At 54.4% G+C, this 20,294-nt stretch overlaps 1 protein-coding gene across 1 annotated transcript in view; it reads right to left on the reverse strand.

Moving 5' to 3' along the window:
* Positions 1 to 20,294, reverse strand: part of CCDC33 (coiled-coil domain containing 33) — a 43,971-nt gene extending 23,677 nt beyond the window's left edge. Inside the window, 8 exon segments of the mRNA XM_055796328.1 lie at positions 599 to 708; positions 2,390 to 2,520; positions 7,253 to 7,416; positions 17,934 to 18,113; positions 19,138 to 19,287; positions 19,289 to 19,477; positions 19,479 to 19,594; positions 19,985 to 20,294. Of these exon segments, the coding sequence (XP_055652303.1) occupies positions 599 to 708; positions 2,390 to 2,520; positions 7,253 to 7,416; positions 17,934 to 18,113; positions 19,138 to 19,287; positions 19,289 to 19,477; positions 19,479 to 19,594; positions 19,985 to 20,294 (1,350 nt within the window).

The raw sequence follows: 20,294 nt of genomic DNA on the forward strand, positions 1-20,294 counted from the left end.
ATTTAATTGCTCCCAATCCCTGTGCAGGGAAGAGGACACTAATTTCTGCCAGCCAGAGCATAGGGGAGGCTGATTTGGGGGGTGTACTGAGTGAGTTTGCCAGGTCTCAGCTGTACAGGGGGCTGTCAGCCAGGTTCCTGGGACTGTTTACAAGTTGAGATGGAGAAATCCCCACCAAAGGGCTTAGGAAGCAGCTTCTCTCTGGGGCTGGGTACCTGCCTCATTAAGGAATGCACAGCAGCCCCTGTTTAACAAACATTTGGACGTATGGCCTGGCCCCACAGCTGCTGAGGGGTCAACTGAGCACAGGATGCTGAGGGCAAAAGCACTTCCCAGCTTGCAATCCCATTGCTTTTCCTCCACATTTTCCCACTGGAGAGAGATGAAAAAGGCCCAGCACAACGCCTGCCTTGTTCCCACCTCGCAGGAAGCTCACAAGCCTCTTTGAGCACCTTCCTTGACTTGCCAAATTCGGTTTTCCCACTGGGATTACACCATTACACAAGGCTCCCTTTGCCCACAGCCCGCAGCTACAGCTGGTGCAAAGCAAAGTTGTAAGCAGGAATAAGCAGGATGGAGGGGCAGGTGCTGTACCTACCAGAACCAGCTTGCAGTGGTGGGGCTGGAAGGGCTGGAGATGCCTCACTGGCAAGTGGAAGGTCCCCAACGCCTCCTTGGTGGCTTTGTCTGCCACGATGAGAGTCAGGGCTGGAAGGGAGAGGGTCAGCTGTGGGGCTGGCTGCAGGGTTTGTGGAAGAGGGGAGCAGGCGAAGCAAGGGGGAGATGTTCAGGGGAAGGTCTGGGTGAAGAAGGGCCAGAAGGCATTGATTCATTTTCAGCAGCCCCTTCCCCTCACAGGTCATGGTGGGGTAGACATGGGCAGGATTTACACCCATCCTGGGTTTATATGCATACATCTCAAGGAGACATCAAGAACATGTCCCAGGCATCCCCAAGAAAGCAAAGCCCATGAACAACCGGCAACAATGCAGATTCCCATCTAAGAACCTGGGATTTCCCACTGATCCATCTAATCCACCTCCCTGCCTCCAACCCACCCCACTCAGCTGCAGGGGGTGGCATCCTTCCCTGAGCTCCCCCTGCCCTGGGGTCAGCCCGCAGCCAACCGTGGGTTTTGAGGCCACTTGCCACCATGGCATCTGCCCTCTCAGGGCTGTCAGGTCTGTCCCCTGGCATGGCAACATCACCTCCACGGGCACTAGCACCTCCAGCTCTTCCCTTAATTTAAAGCAAAGCTGCAATTTAGTTGACAAGCATGAGCAGGAGCCTTTTATCAGAAAAAAAAAGGAGCTGATGGAAGGGAAAACCGCCTTCTCTTTATGCTGCCATCAAGACTTGGGCTTCCCTTCCCCCAGCTTAATGATACTGCAAGGCACCCGCCTTAACTCCTGCTTGGCCAACCTGGTGATGCCACAGGTCCTGTGTGTCCCCAGAACAAAGATGATGGGCTAAGCAAGTGCGTGCTCCTCCCTGAGCTCATGCTTTTCAGCAAGTGCTCGATTTATATGGAGATTTTCTTTTCCTCCCAGCACCTTGGGGAAAGAGCACCAGGGAAAATGTTCTGGGGTTGTGCGAGAGACAAGTGGCTTTTCTGCTAGTCGTCACCGATGACAGATTACACTCAGCAGCCCCGCTGATGGAAACTATTTCTGAGCAAGAAAAGGGTGGACCCCATGTTTCTGTGCAAGCAAAGGTGTGAGCTGCATCTGAAATGACAGCTCTGGTCTGACGGTTTGGGGGATGACCATCTCCAAACATCTGGGGGATTCTGGGAGACGGATGAAGAGGGCTGGAGGTCCCATCCCCACATCCCTCCTGGTACCACACGGGACAGGTCCAAAGTACACCAAAAGCTCCTCAATTTCATTTAGGTCAGGGCCTGATGGGATTAGGCATGATGTGAAGATTGGCTCCCACAGTTTGTTTTGCAACAGTCTGATTATAATCAAACCCTGGCCCCTAATGCCACGGGTTTACAATTACAGACTTAGCAGCCCTGTGTGGGGAGTAACAGCATCATTATGTGGGTCCAACCAATACAAGGTGTTGGGATGGCAGCAGGGAAAGTTTTGGAGGGCTGCCCCGATGCTGATTCCCATGGGATGCTTTGGAGGATGCTCCGAGCTCAAGCACTGTCACTTGCCCCATCCTGCAGCACCATATCTGGGGGCATGTCCCTCCTGGTCATACCCTGAAGCCATCACAGCCACGCAGGGCTCAGGGCATGGCTTGTCCCCATCGCAGCCATCCTCTTCCTCATCCTTTGGAGCAAATGCTCCCTAATATCCCAAAATTAACCCTTTGAGGAGATGAGTCCTGTGTCCCAGTCCTCAGCATCCCTGTTCCCATGGTCCTCCAATGCTCTCACCTGCCCAGCCTGCATCTTCAGCATCTATTTCCACCGTCACCTCCTCCTCCCAGGTGGGTGTGTGGGTGGGCACTGAGGTTGCACGAGTAGCCTTCGGCTTCTGCTCCTGCTCATCCCCTCTGCTGGTCTTACTGGGAGGAAAAGGGAAGCAAGACAGGCCAGTTACTGGGTGAGGAAGGGGAATATGTCAGTGGGGAGCTGGGCCTGGGAGAGGGATGAGCACTGATACTGCTCGGTGCATCTGACAGCAGGCAGCCCACCCTCCTGCCACCCTCAGCAAAGCTCTGCCCTGGCTCTGGGGGGCTGCACTGGGGGTCCAGGGCCAGTTTTACTCCAGGCTGCCAGATCCTGCTGAGTCTCCAGTGACGGGGTTTGTAGCTCTTTTTATCCAAAAGGCTATTTCAGACCCCAGAGGCTAATTATCCACTGTATTGATGAAGGGACAGGGAGGAGGCTTCTGGGAAAGGAGAGAGAAGATTGAATGTTAACAACTGCTGTCATTAAGCTCAACACGTAACGAGGCTGAGCAATAATTACAGCAGTTTTAGCAGCTATGGGCCCTGGGTAATTCTTCACCCACGCTGGTGCAGGGCCATCACCATCAGGGTTGTTTTGGGACTGTCCCTCCCACTTTTATCAATTGATCATCAGTTACTCATGAGCTTGGCTAATGATAATAATGTCCCTGCCCATTAGGGGGCTGGCAGATTTTTTAGGGGGGTCTCTGCTACCCAGCAAAACACTTGGTGTTATCCTGGGAGTTCCAAGACCACAGCAGAGACCCACTGCCTGGTGGTGTGGTGACCTCAGGTCCTCTCCATCCCTGATCAGAGTGCAGGGGGATGGTGATGTGGTGTCAGGCCAACATGACGCAGATGCCCCAGCCCTGTCAGTGGGTTGCTCTGCATGTTGAGATGATAAAGTGTCTAGTGCTGGCTCCTCCAGGAAAGTTCTTGCTGGAGCAAAGCCAACATGGCTCTTAGGGAGAGGTTACTAGCACACTGTAGTGACTGAAAGCAGATGGTGGCACTTTGCCACTCCCTGGGAGCTGGAGACCCCAGCTTTGGGGGAGAGGAGATGATTAAGGTCCTTCTAGCTGTAGGGTCAGCTCCAGGTAGTGGTGGGACAAGCAGGTTCCTCCCAGCCTGATCAGAGGATGTTCTATGCTTGCAGAACCTTCATTCACTCCCAGCCACCCTCTCAGACCCTCAGCCATGCTACATCCATGTCCTGTGCTCCAGAGAAGCCCTCAGGGATGGAGCTGAGCCGGCCAGCTCCGGCAGGTGGGAATTAGCATCGGGCTGGCACTCTTGTGGAGGGGCTGTAGGAAATCGGCTCTCCAGTAATGAGCTCTGTGGGGGATTGCTTGATCAGCAACGTGCTCAGAGTCCGAATGAAGCCAGACCTGTGCTGGGGGGTAGGAGGAGGAGGAGGGTGAGAACTGGCTGCTCTGGGCCCCCTTCATTATAGACTTGCCTAAGGATGAGAGAGCATTCAAAAAGGGCTGTGTAAGTGGGGGGGGGGGGGGGGGGGGGGGCGGGGCGGGGCAGAAAACAATCTGCAACAGTACAACACATGGGGATGTGCTTCAAAATCAAATTAATAGGCCGGGGGCAGCAGGATCAGCAGAGAGCAGATGTGGTTTGATGTCTCCTCCTCACCCCAGCGAGCTTCAGACCCACTGGTGGGGCAGGAGATGGGGTCTCCAGCAAGCAGGCACTGCAGACAGCTGCCCACGAGATCGCATGCCTCGGGGCAGGACATGGCTGGGACAGACCAAGAGATGCTCCTCTGATGCTCTACATCCCTCCCCGCCTGCTCCAGGGCAGGCACTTTGCTCTGCCATGCCGGGATGCCCCAGCCACCCACCGCTGTGATAAAAGATAAAGATAAAAGATGAAGACGGCCGCCCCTGGGGAGTTATTATACATTAGTGTCTCAGCTACAGTGTTTGGGGATGGCGTCAGGCAGCCACCCCGCTGCGTGTGACACCCGGGTGCCCAGCAAAGGGCTTGGCAGGGCTGTGCCAAGCCCTCGTAAATATTTATTTATCCAGGATTAGAAGTTATTATCTCTACAGGGTGAGTTATTTCTTGGGGCCGACATCCCTGCAGAGGCAATGCAGTGGTGCAGGTGCCTGGTTCTCAGGGAAGAAAAATCCCACGCAGCACTGCCACGGCTGGCAGAACCGACATCCCAGCTGTTACCAATGTGGTGGCTGGAGGGTCCAGTCCTGGGGAAGACAATGCTGCCCCCCACCATGCAGCCCCACTGAGCCTGGGGGGCTCAGGTTCAGTTTGGGTGATTAAATACAGAGAAAAAAAGTCACAGAGGTGTAAGGGCAATTTCTGAAAAGATTCAAAATGAGAAAGGAAGAATTATAATTCCTCCTTTTCTTTGAGAAACACAATTTTTACATTGCTCCTGACCCTCTATATAACCCCAGATCGACCCATCTTCATGCCACCATGACCTAAGCTGGGTGCTGGGGTGAGGAGGGGGCCCCCAAAGACCTCGCTTGGTCCCACTTCCCACACCCCCTTGCACTGGGGCTATCAGCTGAGCCTCTGATTCATTTCTGGGCACATTGCAGAGCCAAAAGGCTTTGCATGCAGCAACACCCTAACCCCTTCCCAGCTGGAGCATCCCAGGACCCCACAAGCAGGACCACTGCCTGCACAGGCACACCCGCAGGCAGGCAGACGTCAGAGCCCCCATCCCCCAGGCTGGGAGCAGACGGCACATTCAGCAGCGACCTTGAGTTTCTTGTCTTGGTGCTGAAGAGCAGAAAGGAAGAAGCCAGGAGGTACTTTCACCCGCCCACAGTCCTCAATGGAGAGGAGAAGCCAGCCAGAGCCAGGCGCTTTGTGCTGTTAATTGCAAACACACCTGGCTCCGGCACGCCAAGGTCATCCCTGCATCACGCTGGTTCAGGAGCAATTTGTCTGTGTGCGTGGGGGAGTGAAAGGAAGATGCCAAGCAGACCCACGGGTGCCCCTGAAAGCAGGGAGTGGGGATTTGCTCAGCATTCAGAGGATAAGAAGCAGAACCAAGCTGCTGCTGGGACACTGGAACACCCTCTCCAGGGCAGGGATGAGCCACAGCCCATCGGGATGCCTGTGTGGGCTCTCCTGCTGCTTGAGGTCTTTCACATTCACTCTTCTAAACCTTTCCCTCCCCAGTCCTCTGCACCGAGAGCTGGAAGCAATGCACACAGCTATGGAGCACTGTGGGATGCTGAGTCCGGGCGTGAGTGACCGGGCACAGCCACAAAGGGCTGGCGTGAACAGTATTGCTCCCCTCCTCCCACCCCACTCCTGATTTTGGGGGGTGACGCTCTGGGTGCCGGCAGTTTGAGCTCAGGCTGGTGCTGCTGGTGGTACCCAGCCGCTTCGGGGGGATCAGCTGCAACTAGGTCGTCCCCCCCAGCACATCAACCAACTGCTTCTCCTTCCCGTCCGTAAAAACCCACCTTTTAAATGCAACATGCTACTCTCCTTCTAAAGCAAGTGCCCTGAAAAACAATAACTGATTCCCTTCTGCCTTGGCTCCCTCACTATGGTTACTAAAAGGCCCCTCATGTGTCCTGCATCCCTAATACCACCCTCCCCTTCCCTCCATCACTCCCCCGTTACCATGGCAATGCGGTGATGGAGCAGCACCAGAATGTAAAGAGAGATGCAACAATCACACGCCACCCTCGTGCTATCATTTAGGATATTGATGTTTAAATCTCCTGAGATCAACTGGGTATAATTGGTTTATGGAAATAGAGACAACTCCTGCGTGGAGTTACTCAGGCTGTCAGGGCAGAGAGCGGGTCCTTGGCATGGGGGTGGGGGGGTGGGGGGTGGGGGGTGGAAAAAGGGGAAGGGGTGATGGAGGGGTGGCAGTGGAGGCTGCCAGTCCACGTGCCAGCCAGCCCTGGCTGCTGAAAACCTGACGATTGAGAGCTGCATCCCTCCTGGCTAGGGAGTCTCTGGGATGTCCAACATGGCTGGGCACCATGGAGAAAAGGCACACTGTGCCATGCCGGCAGATCCTGGGACCACCTTCACCACGGACCTCAGGGTTTCTACACTGGAAAATGCCCAGCAAGCAACAGTTTGCCCTACAGGCTTGCACAGATGTTTCCAGGCTTTCACAGCCCTAGCTGCTGATCATCCCCAGCGGACAAGCCCCAGCCCTGCCTCCCTGTCCCCTGGCATTGGTGCAACCAGCCTGCCCGGCGCTGCCCCAGGGAGGTGCCCTGGAGAAACCAGACTTCGCAGCCAGACGAAGCTCCAAAGCCACCTACAGCGGCTTTCTCCCCCCTTTTCCAGGGAAGCAATGCCAAAGCCTCTCTGCTTCCTGGAAGGGCTCTTTGGGACCCCAGGTTCGCCCCGCAGCAGTGCCGAGCAGAGAGGCCTCCCTCTTAACACAGACCAAAGCATGACCGGCTAATTGAGTCCCCTGGCACATACATAATGCATAAGGAGGCAAGTTCTCCTTACCCAAGCATCCTGTTTTATTTATTAAAACACTCTTTTATTTATTGTGATATCATCCTAAAACCCAGGCAGCATTACCCTGTGGATTCTTTGACATCATTTTATACTTTCAATATTAGGAATGCTTTCTTCCCAATACTTCAGCGAGCCAAGGTGCCCCACTCCCTGCCTTCCCTCATCTCAGCGCAGAGTCCTGGCTCCTCTCCCCACACTGAGCATCCCATGGAGGTGATGCTTGTGCATGTCACCGCTAAAGAGGTTTCCCCCCATCCCTGAGGCTTTTAAAGAGTTATCAATAGGGTGACAGCTCTTCAACCCTTTCTCTGTGTCCCCACAATCTCCGTTGTCCCCTTTGTGGATGCTGGGTACTCACACAACAACGTATGGACACGGCACCCGGCCCTCCTGTGTGGTCGGCAGGTTGCTGGCACTGTGGAGGGTGACAGTGATGGCTTCCTTCCCCAGGCGGGCCACATGTCCCTCACCAGCCACCGGTACATGCTCGGGCTCCTCCATCCCAGTGGGGGACTTGGATACCTGCCAGGAGCAAGTGGGAGAGATGTCAAGGTTGGGGGTGGTTGGCTGCTCCTGCAAAGCTGTAGGCATGTCCCTATCACCCAACCTTGTCCCCATGGCCACAGCTGGATGCTGAGAGCCCAGATGGGGGAGATGATGTCCCCAGAACATTCCCATGACCCAGACTTGTCCCCACAGTCCCTGTTCAATGCTGAAAGCCTAGATGGAGGAGAACAAGTTGGGAAGATGGTATTGCCAGCACGTCTCCATCACCCAAGCCAGTCCCCAAGAGCTTTGCTAATGCTGAGAGCCCAGATGAGGGAGAACAAGCTGGGGAGATGGCACCCATGGCACATCCCCATCACAGCTGCCTCTTCCCTGTCCCCAGTGCCCAGCTGTGGCTCCACACCATGGATGTCACTATGCCATGGCAGGGCCACCGTGAGTGCTGGGCTCACCGGGAGGACACCCAGCAGCATGACAACATCCTGCATGGGGCGAAAGCAGTCTAGCAGCCCTGCTCAGCATGGTCCATGGGGGCCAGCTATGCCACGGCCCAACCAAAGACCCCAAGCCAGGTCACCAGAACAGGCATTAACCATCTAAAGCACCTCAATTTCCCCCATGGCCCTCTGACCTGCAAACAACCCTACCCAGCCCCTGTCGCCCCCCTGCTCCCTCTTCTCACCACCCCAGGCAATTCTGCAATTTATAGGGACTCCACAGGAACTGGGATCTCAGCCCAGTCTGGGGGGGAAAAGGGGAGAGCACGGCAGCTCCCCCCACCCCAGCTCATTAATTCCCACCAGCTGATGTGATAAGGCGCAGCAGAGCCGCAAGCTGCCGCTCCTCACTCACGGGGGACCTTCCCCGCACCCATCACACCCTGTCCAAGTGAGAGACAGTGCCGTCCCCCGTCCCCCACTGCCTGTGGCCTCACCCTGCCACCGTTTCGGGCAGCTTTGATGCATCTGATACTGCATAGGGCTGTGGCTACAAGGGGTTAAACCCACCCCACACCGATTCATACCCTGCAAAGCAAACCCTCCATGCATCCATCCTTCTGAGCTCCTGGGGCTGAAGCAAAAGCTCCAGCCCAGCGACCACCCTGCGGGCTTCTCAAAGCCACTGCCTGCAAATCCCCCTCCGACACGTGGCTTTGCCTCCAAACAGGGTAATGAGGGGCTGGTTTGTCCTAAGCCCTCTCCCTTGTCTGTCCTGAGGCTGCCCGGCTGCAGCAGTGATGGGCTTGGCAGTGGTGAGGTGACCTGCCACTGTGGGGGGTAACAAGACCAACCTGAGGATTGCTCGTGGGGTGGAAACCTGGGTGCTCTGAGCACCAACAACCTAGAAAAAACATTTAAATCTGCTTTTCCTCCAGCTTAGCTTTTTGCTGTCAGCTCAGAAGCCAGCTGGGGCTCGGGGCTGGGTGCTGGGGACAGGCTTAGATCCGTGACAGCCAGAAAGCGGCACTGAAGGAACAGAAACACGAGGTAGGGGAGGATTCCCCAACCAGCAGAGTGGAACAGGGAGAAGGATCCCAAACCCACCTCAGCTCCAGCCCTGTGGCAATTATCCCCCTGCCCAGTGATGCTGATGGAGAGGGGAAATTACAGGGTTTCTTGACCTGATGTGAGATGCTACCCATCAAGTCACTCCCCACAGGCACAGTCTCACCCTGCTGGCAGCCAGAGCTGCTCCGCACCCTGCCCAAGCACCCGAGCTCTCCCTGCACCCCAAAAGCACGTGGAAAAGCATAAACACTACCCTAAAAAAAAAAAAAAAAAAAAGAAGCAAGCAAGCAAGCATGATTTTGCCCCACCCCAGCACTAGCAAAGAGGACAACTGCAGGATGGAGCTGGGGGAAGGAGGAGGAAAGCACAGGCTCGGGTTTAGGACCCCTGGGCTGTATCAACACAAGCTGCGTCACAGAGGGAGGGCAAGGGGGACTGGGGGCTTCGAAGAGGCAGAGTGCTGGGTCCGCAGGCAGGGCAGGCAGCAATGCTCCCCCTGGAGACCTCTCTTTTCAAGAGACCATCTCTTCAGGCTCTGGATTTTTAATATTTGCACCCCAAATACTCACTAAAAACTCAATCCAGAGGAATTCCAGCTGGCAGAGCTAGGAAACAACCTTGCTTTGAATTGCATGGACACCTCCCAGCTTGCTGATGGAGCTCTCCTGTGGTGGTCTCCGGGCCCTCAGCTGGATCGTTGTCCTGCACCACACCCTTATTTACAGCTCCAGATCACTATTTTGGGACATTTTCCTATGTTTTCCCCTATTTTCTTTCCCATTCTGCATAACAGAAGCAGGTTTCTTAGCACATCTTCATACCCACCACTTACATTTACGTCTCCCTAAAAAAACAAGTAGGTTTTACCGCTAGCAATGGTTACAGCATGATAATTAGCGAGCAGTTTTAATAGAAAATTCACAAGCAGTTAAGCTAAGTAAAACTCAGCAGGAGAAAAAAACATTTTAAAAATAGCAGGTGTGAACAATGCCAGGCTTTGCAGGCAATTGGTACATGAAACCCTCAGCAAGGCTGTGATTAACTACCAAAAAAACCCTCCAGTCACTACTCAAAGCCAGGAGGAAATTCAGTATTTCTTCCAGAAAGGAGGGCGCCTGTGGTTCCAGGTAGAGCCCACGCTTCTTTTTCAGCTCTCTTACTCAGTGGGAAGCAAAACTTCTCTGTCCTTGCCAAACCAGGTGCTCTCACCCAGTAGTTTGCAACCTGTAGCTTGCGGAGGTGGAGAACAAACAAAGTTCCCATGTCCCCAAGGGTCTCAGCTGGGGACACTGCATTCAAAACATTTTGAGCTCCCTTGGAGCATCACCAACTCCTGTGGAGCATCTTGAGCATTTCAACACAATCCGCTGCCCTGATCCCACGCAACACCTTAACCCCAAGCCACCCTTAAAGCATCCTTAAGGATGATTATTAATTATCCACACTGCAATGTTGCGGGGAGGTTGATTAACGGTGCCTGAGCTGCCATCATTGTAATTTGTTTTTCTATCAACTCTTTATCATCTCGAAAAAAGCATTGGGGCCCAGGCAGCTCCTCTACAGCAGCGCTCAGCCAAGATTAAATTGCTTCTGGCTGCGAGCTGACAAGACATAAATAGCCTCAAGAGCCGGGCGTTTAGTTCAGGGAGGACAGCCCAGGCTGGGAGCCAGCAGGGACCCCCAGGCATGGCACTGTGGGGGCTCCTCCATCCCAGCTTGGCCCCTGCCCACAGCTGGAGACCACAGCTGCATCATCCTTCTGGCAGAAGGGCAGTGCTTGTTGGGTTCTCCTTGGATTTTGATTTCTCTGGTGCACCGGACAGCACAAGACCAGAGGTGAGTGCCTTGGGGATGTACACCTGCAGCATTCACCTCCACAGCCCCAAACACAGCCCTGCCCATGCACCTTGGGACGATGCACTGCTGCTCTGCATGAGAAGACACCAGCCCCTGGCCTACCATGGAAGGACTGGGACCCTCCTGGTCCTTTGTAGTGAGCCCCACAAGCACCCCAGGTCCAGCTAAAGCCAGGAGCAATGCTGCCTCGGGAGCGGGGACCCACTCTTATACTGCAGGAGCGTTCGCAGCCCTGAGCTCCTCCCTGCCCCTGGCAATTTACGAGCAGCTGTTTGGAATGTGTCGGCTTTATCCTCCTCCTGAGACTTCATAAAATAATAGTAGGCTCCATGAGTGAAGATGGACTGGGGCTGGTGTGAGTTTTCCTATGTGATGTCTCCCCAGGCTCCTTTCAAGCTTCCTTATGGCAGCTAAACACCAGCAAGCTGCTTCCCCTCCCCTGGCAGCCCAGAGGATGGGAAATAAAGTGCCACTTGGCTTTAAACAAGCGGCAGGATCGGGCCACCAGTTACACCTCCAGCTCTGTGCCCTGTGTTCATGTCTGAACATGAGGGAGGGCTGGAGCATAGCTGGGACACGCTGGAGCCAGGCCAGCCTGAGGATGCTCGGTCCCCAGGTGTCCCTTGGGGCATCCTGGCAGATCTAGCCATCTCTCAGGGCTGGACCTCAGAGCTTTGGGATGTAAGAGCACACCAAGAGCCCCAGGGATGCCACAGAACGGGGCCGAGCAGCCAGCTAGAAGGTGATCAGCTCCATCACAGCAGCGAGCAGGCACACACCTCTGGGCACAGGGGAACTGGTATGGGAGGGGAGATTTTACATGTCATTGGCAGCAAAACAGGGTGAAATATGGGCTTACAGCAAGGACTCAGCAGCTGATGGGTGAGTGGATGCAGCTGCTATGCCCAGACCAGCCTTCACCCAATATGCCGTGCGAGGGACAATTCAGCATCCTGAGTTCATGATTTTCTGGGGGTGGGTGATACATTGCATCCCAGCTGCCCCATGGTCCCTGCAAGCTCAGGCTGTTAGGGTACAGTGTGACATCCCACATCTGCATGGGTTTGCACCACCCCCCCCAAGCATCACAGCTCCTCATCTCTATCTCTCTGCCCCGCTCTCCAAAGCAACCGGAGCCTCGGCACTAATCATATTTGAGGCTGTGAAATCTCATTTGAGGCTCTATTAATGCATAGCTGGCATGACACAGGCCCCGGCCTGTCTCCAATGAGCAAAACAAGGAAAGCAATCTAGCTGGGAAAAATGCATCTCCCGGAACAAGCTCGGGGGAGCCAGCCAAATGCAATTACAGTTAAAAGGAAGATTAAAACAGTATCAGCGCTCTTCTTCCTCTGACCCCTGCTCCCACCCATGGGAGAGGAGCACCGAGCTGCACCGATGGGCATCCCCAGCACCGTGGTCCTTCAAGCAGGGATGCAACTGCAGCATGGTGCTGCCCCTTCAAAGCAAGGGGCTTTTGCACGGTGCCGTGATCTCCCTGCACCAGTGGAAGGCATGTGAGCTCATCCATAGTTTGCTGATGCAGCACAGGAAGGTGTTATCCTGCTGGATCGAGCTGCGGATGCTTTCTCCCTCTTTGCTCAGACACTGCTGAGGTTTTGCTCCCTGATGCCTTGAGGTGGCTTGGCATGGGATGGGAGGAGAACACAGTCCCCCTGTAATGACCCCTGCAATTAGCATGTGACTGAGAAGCCCCCGCTCTTGAAAAAATAGCCTCTAGGATGACACAGAGTGGGGGCACAAGGCAAGGAAAATCCATCAGCTTTCCAAATGGAAGGAGCCAGCACGCACATGGTTTCCATTTCTAGGAGCCAGCAAGCGTATCCTCCCCCCTGCAAAGGCTCTAGACTGACAAGCACAGCTCAAAACACAGCCCTAAGATAAACAGCCATATGGTTGGAGAACTTCAGCTCCACCAACGGCCCGAGGCAGCCCAAGCTCGTTTTTGAAGCAAACCCAATTGTATTACAAGGGGTATTTCCCAACACCTTCATGCAGCAGGTTCAAACCATCCTCCAAGGAGAAACAGCTGAGTGGTTAAAGCCCTTTAGCAGATCCCCAGCAAAACAAAAGGGAGGGGAAGAAACGCAATGTAGGAAAGCAAACACTGTTTTATTCATCATTTCATCCTGCCAGCCCCAGCCCTCCCCACTGCTCCAGTAACCCCCATTGCTGCAGGCAGACACTGCTGCTCTGCTCCCATATCCAAGGCAGCAGCAGGGAAAGGAAGGGATTTTGTCCTTGGAATTGGGCTGAGCTTGATATATTCTTCTTATTATTTTTAAGCAAGTTGTTTCCTCTAGGGGACCCTGCGGGAGCTCGTTAGAGATCACAGGGTGGTTTTGAGGCGCTGGGAGGGAGGATGCTCTCTCCCATCAGCACGCAGGGATGTCGACTCCAAGCCGATTTCCCTGGGGAGCCCCCATTGCCGCCAGCTGGGAACCCCTTTGGGCTAAAAATTGCCAAATTCATTTTCCTTCCATTTCTGTAGAAAACTCCCAATTCACCTGTCAAATAATTAAATGGGCCAGCAGCCCAGCACCGCCTCATCTGCTCCATTAGGAGAGTTTTACACTTTCTATATTTATCTGTGGCACCAGTGCAATTTCCCCCCCTCCTCCTTCCCCCCCCCCCCCCCCCCCCAGCCTCTTAAAAAGGAGCAATTTTCTCTTTTTAACCCCATTTGCTTTTCTCATCATGGCAGTTATTTGACACTTAAAGGGACATGATGACTTAAATTGCAGGAATTAGAGTTAGCAGCCTCTCCTCCTGCCTGTGTTTCCTCTGAGCATCCAAAGAGTTTATGCTTTACAGACAAGTAAATTGAGGCACAGCCTGAAAAACCTCTTGAGGATCAGTCTTCTCAACCCAAAAAGATTGTTCTCCATTTTAGCTAAGAAAATGAGAAACGCCACTGTGCACTGGCCCATTTCCATGCCAGATCTCTACCCGGGTAGGGAGAAGCATGCAGAGAACAAGACTTTTGGACCAAACTGGGCAGCCTCAGCTCCCAGATGGTATGATAGGGGATATAAATTCCTTGCATTATATCACTAGGAATATGCATTTCACATCCGAAAAACCAACCTTTCAGTAAATCTGAGCTATGAAAGCAGTATCCCAAAGCCATTTGCCTCTGGTCCCCTTTTGGTTTCAGCTCCCTCCAGCACGAAGCAGGGATGATCAAGGGATGCCGAGAGCCGGGGCGTTGCTGGAGGAAGGCAAAGTCCCTGATGAACCCGTCAAGGCACACTCCTCCCTGGGCTGACAGCTTTCCAAAGCCCTACAAATTGTTCGCTGGAGCGGCATTATTCATCTCACCCGCATCCTGGGGCGAGCCCTGCCGGCAAAGTTTGTTTTTCAGCCTCATTGGACTTTCAGCGAGACGAGGCAGCTTCAGCCCCTCACCCTACAGTCAGGGCAGCAGGCTGGGGAAGAGGGCTGGACCCCTGCCACCCTCCCTGTGACAGCTGCTGTCACTGGGATGAGTGATGGATGAGCTGGCCAGAGGACAGACAGGAGACACACGCCATCCATCACGCACTAACAGAGACCTCTGCCCCAGCCCTGCTGCTCCGGCGATGGGAAGGCAGCAGCTTTTATCTACCATCACTGCTCAGTGAGATGGGGCACATCACGAGGGCATCCGCATCCCAGTGCAAGCATCCTTGCCCTGCCACTGCAGGCACACAGAAATGTGATGTCTCTGCCCAAAACCATCCCCCAGCCCCTCGGCACGGCCGGATGGTTGAGCCAGGCTTGCAGTCGGGTCTGGGTTTGATTTGAAGCATTCAGGAGAGGCCAGGGTTGGGCACTGCTCCCCACCAAGAAGCAGCAGAGCTAGCGAGCTAGTGCAGTTCAGTTCACAGCCAGTCATCCACATGGGACCAGAGGAGAAGGGACCCCGAGATACCCCCATGCATGCATTAAGGAAGCCCCAGCCTGAACCTGCCAAAAAGAGGGGCCAAAAGGCGTCCAGCTGTGGCTCAGACTCTCCCAGGTCCCTGTGCCCGAAATGCACTCGGTGCTTGAGGAGCCACTGCTTTGCTTTCTTTATCCTGCTAAAAAAATAAAGGTGGTCTTTATTCCTGGGGAACTTTTGTGCTCGTTCCTGTGACTTGTGTTACACCGAGTGGCTTTGCACCTGTGCATGCTTTACTAGGGAAGCTGTTTGGCTCCATGGGGAATCCAGAGGGATAAAGCACGGTGTCAGTGGAGCCAGGAGCAGGTTTGATCCCCTTTGCCAGACTTGTTGAAGCTCCACAAGTCACAGCTGGCTTTGCCCAGCAGGGATGGGGTGTGCTTGCCGTGGGAAGCTGCCTGACACCCCTGCACTTGTGCAGCCTGGTAAACAAGCGGGACCAAGCAGGAACACAAGCTGTGTGCAAACCCATTTGTTTGCTGCAGAAAGGCTGCGATTCCTTGTACCCTGACAGCAACAGATTGCTGTTTTGGGATGGGCGCCTTGCTGCCAGCTGGTCCAGGGAGACTGGAAACAAACCATCTTCCACGGGCTTGCAACCAAATCCTAGTGCCAAGGAGATCTCCAAAATCTGGCTCCTTCCCCCCAGCACCACGTAGACCTGCTGGAAGTAAAATGGGAATGGTTCCCAGAGGAAGGACAGACTTCTGCTCACCTGGGGGCTGATTCCCCTTAACTGAGCCCTGTGCTCTGCTGCTAAGTCCCCAGGGGTCCTGGCGAGCCCAGTCCCCTCTCCTCCATCCTTGCCGGGCTGGGGGAGGAGGTATCCCTGGGGCTGACAGCTCCAAGGCTCAGCCTCAGCCATCCCAGTAACTGAGACAACATCCACGGCCTGTTATCGATCTGCTCGGTGCCGTGCCCAGGTCCTGGGACAATTAGGGAGCCGTCTGGCTCCGCAGCGCACACGAGGCATTTGAACAGACAGCAAAGCCTCCTGCTTCGTGCCTAGGAATACATTATCCACAGGTTGCGGCGAGATGAGAAAAATCATTATCCCCGTGCCTTGGCCTTTTGGGTAGAGCTCAGGACCCATCCATCACCCCCATCATCCTGCAGATGAGATGCTCAGCACAAAGGCGGTGTCAAGGAGCTGGTACCCTGCTGGGACGCATCCTCATGCCTTTTCCATTTGGGGAAGCAAAGCAGATGTGATACCCCAGCATCCGGATGCCTCAGGACACCGGTCCAAGCAGCAGCACTGTGATGGCACTCCTCACCCCTCTGAACTGGCCCGTCTCCATGCCCCAGCATTATTGACTCCCCAAACTATTGATCACCCAAGTCCTGCCTGAATTTAGGAAGATATTTAACCTCTCACACTTCAGTTTAGGGTTCACCTTCACCACACACTGCAGGATCAACATGTGAAGCTTTATGATGTTCAGGTTTGGACCACCAAGAGCCAAACCAGCTCCAGACTGACAAGCAGCTCCCATAGCTTCAGCTTGCTCTGGGCTGCAGCATCCCAGGAGTGCTCTCAGAGATTAAAACTCCCTCCCAGCTCCACCTGATCCATCCCCCTTCCCCATAACCCAGCACAGCTCACCCACCCTCCAGTAAGTTTTCCATCACTCCAGCTCTCCAAGGAGGGCAGGGAGCCAACATCCCCCCACCTCTCAGCTTTTAATTTTTAAATAAAAACCATCCTGGCAAATACTTGCCGGATGACATCAGCAGCAGGTGATTTATTGCATTCCCTCCGGGGGCCCAGGAGCGAAATTGCATTTGCTAATGCCTTGCCTTACGCCCCTGGCCTGGCTCCGCATCCCGCTCCGCATCCCAGCTGATTGTTATCGATTTCCACAGCTCAAAAGAGTTTCCGTCTAGACGTTTGCTGAGCAAACTCAATCAGGCCTCGCTAATAAGCATTTCTGGCCAGTAAATTTTTGGCTGATCAGGGCAGGGATAGCACATCCACTGGAAAAATCAGAAACTAAATGCTGTGAAAGGTGATGAGTTGCTCCAGGGTCCTGAGGGTTTGCAGTGCTCAGCATCCTGCCTGCAGCACAAGGAGCAGGCAGCGTCCCTGGAAAGTGGCTGAGCAGCTCAGCAGGGCTTGAGCACCCTGTAACTCCTGTGAAATACATGGACCAAGTGCCCCCGAGTCATTAGCAACACATTTATCCTGTACAAGGGAAAGAGCGGAGGCAGGAAGGCATCCTGCAGCACTGCAGCTCCCGGGCAGGGCACACCGGAGTGGAGAGGGATGCCAACCCAATGTTTACCTCAAAGCCACACCAACGTGGTCACCAGGACCAAGAAGCACGTGTCCAGCATCGAGGACATCCTTGTGACTGCACCCTGGACACAAGCCACCACCTGTAGAGTCCCTTGTCACCTCTCCACCATGGAAGCCCTTAGCTGGGGGGCTAAGAGCTGCCAGCCCCATCCCTGAGCTAGCAGCCTTTGCTGGTGGCCCAGAGGCTGCAGAAGACCTTGACATTGAGCCCACCAGCCCCAGCTCTCCCACCAGCTCAGCTGGAGGACGCGAGGGACTCCCTGGAAAACGAAGCAAGCCCAGAGGATGCCTAGGGAGGGTTCATGAGATCAATCCCTTCCCCGGTGCTGTAATCCAGCTTTCTCAAGCAATGTTTTCACAGGTGTATGAGACACCTCTGAAAGCAGCATAGACAACATCTTCATCAGCAGACATGTTATTCTTACAGCGAGATGCAGGAAATGGAGCCCCTGGGGTAAGGTTTGTCTTTTTCCTCTATTTAGACAGCTTTTAACATAACTAAGGAAAGACAAACGCAGCCTCTCGTTAGCCCTGCCCTATGGCTTCTGCAGTTTTTAGAAGCCTAGGTTTGAGCTGCAAGATGAAACATTTAAGATGTGTCAGTCCCAGATGCCTGCAGTCAGCATTTTAAGAGCTTCTGGGTGGCACCATCCCCTGCCTGGGGATAGCCAGCCTGCAGGGCTGCCTTTTGGTACTAGAAATGCAAAGTTTGATGTCTCATTCCCCATCCCCATGACTAGGCTGGGGACATGATGGCCTGAGAACAGGAGCAGGGCTGGTACCCAAGCTGAGCCAGGGACAGGATGGAAGTGGCTGTGTCCCCTTGCACCCCTCCAGCACTGCAAAGCTCTGACAGCAAGCTACAATGAACAATAGCATTTTGTAATTAATTTAGGATGGTACCTTCTCCACCGGACGCACTCACCTGTGCTGGCGAGGAGGCCAGATCCGGGCTGTAGCCTGGCGAGGAGAGGTGGAAGCTGCTGTGGCTCAGCACAGCAGGGGCAGGCACTGAGGAAGAAGAGGAGGAGGAGGAAGGATGCTCATCTGCCAAGTCATCCAGGAGCTCCGGGGAGGAGCTGAGTGCAGGGTCAGCCTGCAGCCTCTGAGGGTAAGAGAAGGGATTTGAAGACTCAGCTTTGGGGTCCAGCACCCCTTTCCCAGTCCCCCCAGCATCTCCCATAACATCTCCTCCCACATCCCAGCTCCATCCTCTAACAGCTGGGCACAGGACCTTACCCTTCAAGGGCAGAACTTTTGCAATGCATAAAAAACCCCTATCCTAAAACAGTCACAACCACCCCAACAACATTTATTTCAGACTTAGAGGTCCCTCCCCCTCTACATACACCCTTAGGGATTGCTACTCCACAGCCCTAACTGCTTCAGGGAAAAAAAAATCAAAACAAAACAAACAAAAAAAAAAACCAAAAAACAAACAAAAAAACCCCCAACACCCCACCCCCCCCAGCCGCCAACCTAGTCTCATTTAAAAAAATTATCTTATTAATGAGCTTTTTAGAGCCCAGCTCCCAGCTGTCTCTGATGGGGGCTGGCTGCTCCCAGCCCTTAAAAGGGTGGGACAGAGGAGGGCAGAGTGATGCTGGAGAGCATTGAAGGTGCCCAGGGACAAGCTATGGGTCTTGTGCTTGGTACATGATGGTTAATACTGTGTTGGACTATGGTGAGGTGGGCAGAGCCAAGTGGATACTCCATAAAAGACCTTTTCCTACAGCTCTGAGCATGGTTTGAGTGGTGGGACCATCTTTACTGGTTTTGCCTGGGTGCCTGCTGTCTCACTAAAGCCCTACCTGCATCTTGAGCTTGTCTCAGCTTGTTTCTGTCCTGCAGAAAGAGGGTCTCTAACTTGAGTTGCCTGCAGGGGACAGGTACTAGGCTTCTTCTCAGCAATGTTGGGGAATGAAGGACGGGAAACTGAGGCAAGGCTGTGCTGTTTACTGAAGACACCCCTGAAAGCTATAAAGACCTCTCTGCCTGTTTTTATTCTAGCTGGTACCCATGTGGAACCATCTAGCTACCCTAGGGCCAAATCCTGTCCTACACAGACTGGTCTACTCTTGTTTTGTTGGGGCATAGGATTTCTGGTGCCCAAATCTGGGCTTTCCTACCTTGCGGGAGCGGGTATGGCCCTCAGTGGGCAGGGAGTGGTAAGCAGACTCAGCTGTACGGAGCGAACGGTTGGGGACAAGGATGCCCAGGGCTGGGGATGCTGGGGCTGTGCCTGCTGCTTGCTGGTCTCTTTTCTGGGCGCTGGAGGAGAGCGGAGGGGGGGGAAGCCAGCATGGTGGGAGGCTGGTGCTCGTGCAGAGATGCAGTGAAGGCCAGCCGGCCACAATGCATCGCCGGCTGCTCGCTGCCCACCCGTAGCAAAGCCATCACAGCGCTATAGCGGTACCAGTCCTCATCCTTCCTGGCAGAGAGCTTCATCCGGGGCTGGTTGGGGCGGGGGGTAGATGGCAAAGAAGGCTCTGCCCACCTGCCTGCTCATCCTCTCCGCCCTCCTGGGGAAGTGCAGGGCCTCGATATGGAGCCGCACATCGTGGTTCTTGTCATTCTTGCAGAAACCTGCCGGGAGTGGTAGGAGGTTAAGTCTTGCTTAGGAGGGCTGGTGGTCCCAGAGCATCTCCCAGGCTCATCCATCAGCAGCCCTGGTTAGCTCTGCTCTTCGAACCCTAGCAAACAGGTTACCTAGCCTGGGTCCATCTAGATCTTAGATATTGGTGGGAGGAGTTTGCATCGGTGGTGGTGTTGACCTCGCTCTCCAAGCTGGACCCGCCCCATGCACCCCACTAAGCTCAGGCAGCCTTGGCTCCAGCTCAGGGTTTTGCTGCACGGTTGAAGGTGTGAGCATGGTTACAGGGGTTTGCAGCCCTGAGACAGGCTGTGCTTGCTGCAGAGCTGTGCTCCTGGGTCACCTTCCCCGTCAGCCTCTCCTTGTGGCACCCAGCCTCTTACCTCTGGGCAGGGTGAAGGTGAATTTCCTCCTCTGGAAGGAATGGATCTGGTTGAGGTTGCTCTGCTCGATGGTGTCGGTGATGGCAGTGCTGCTCTGCATGACCTCCCCACTGTTGATGCGGAGCTGGACGCCAGCACCAGAGCCCTGCAGCAGCGGGTTCTCCACGGTGAGCCGCAGGGCGTAGCAGCCCCGCCGGTTAAACTGGGCACTAACCACCTCAAACTCAAAATCCAGGGTCTTCTCCTCAGCCTTCAGCTGGGAGCACTGCAGGGTCAGGGGGATGAGGGGCTCCCTTGCCTTGCCTGCCAT

The sequence above is a fragment of the Falco peregrinus genome, chromosome 1 (genome assembly GCF_023634155.1).
Source record: "Falco peregrinus isolate bFalPer1 chromosome 1, bFalPer1.pri, whole genome shotgun sequence".
NCBI classification, from domain to species: Eukaryota; Metazoa; Chordata; class Aves; order Falconiformes; family Falconidae; genus Falco; species Falco peregrinus.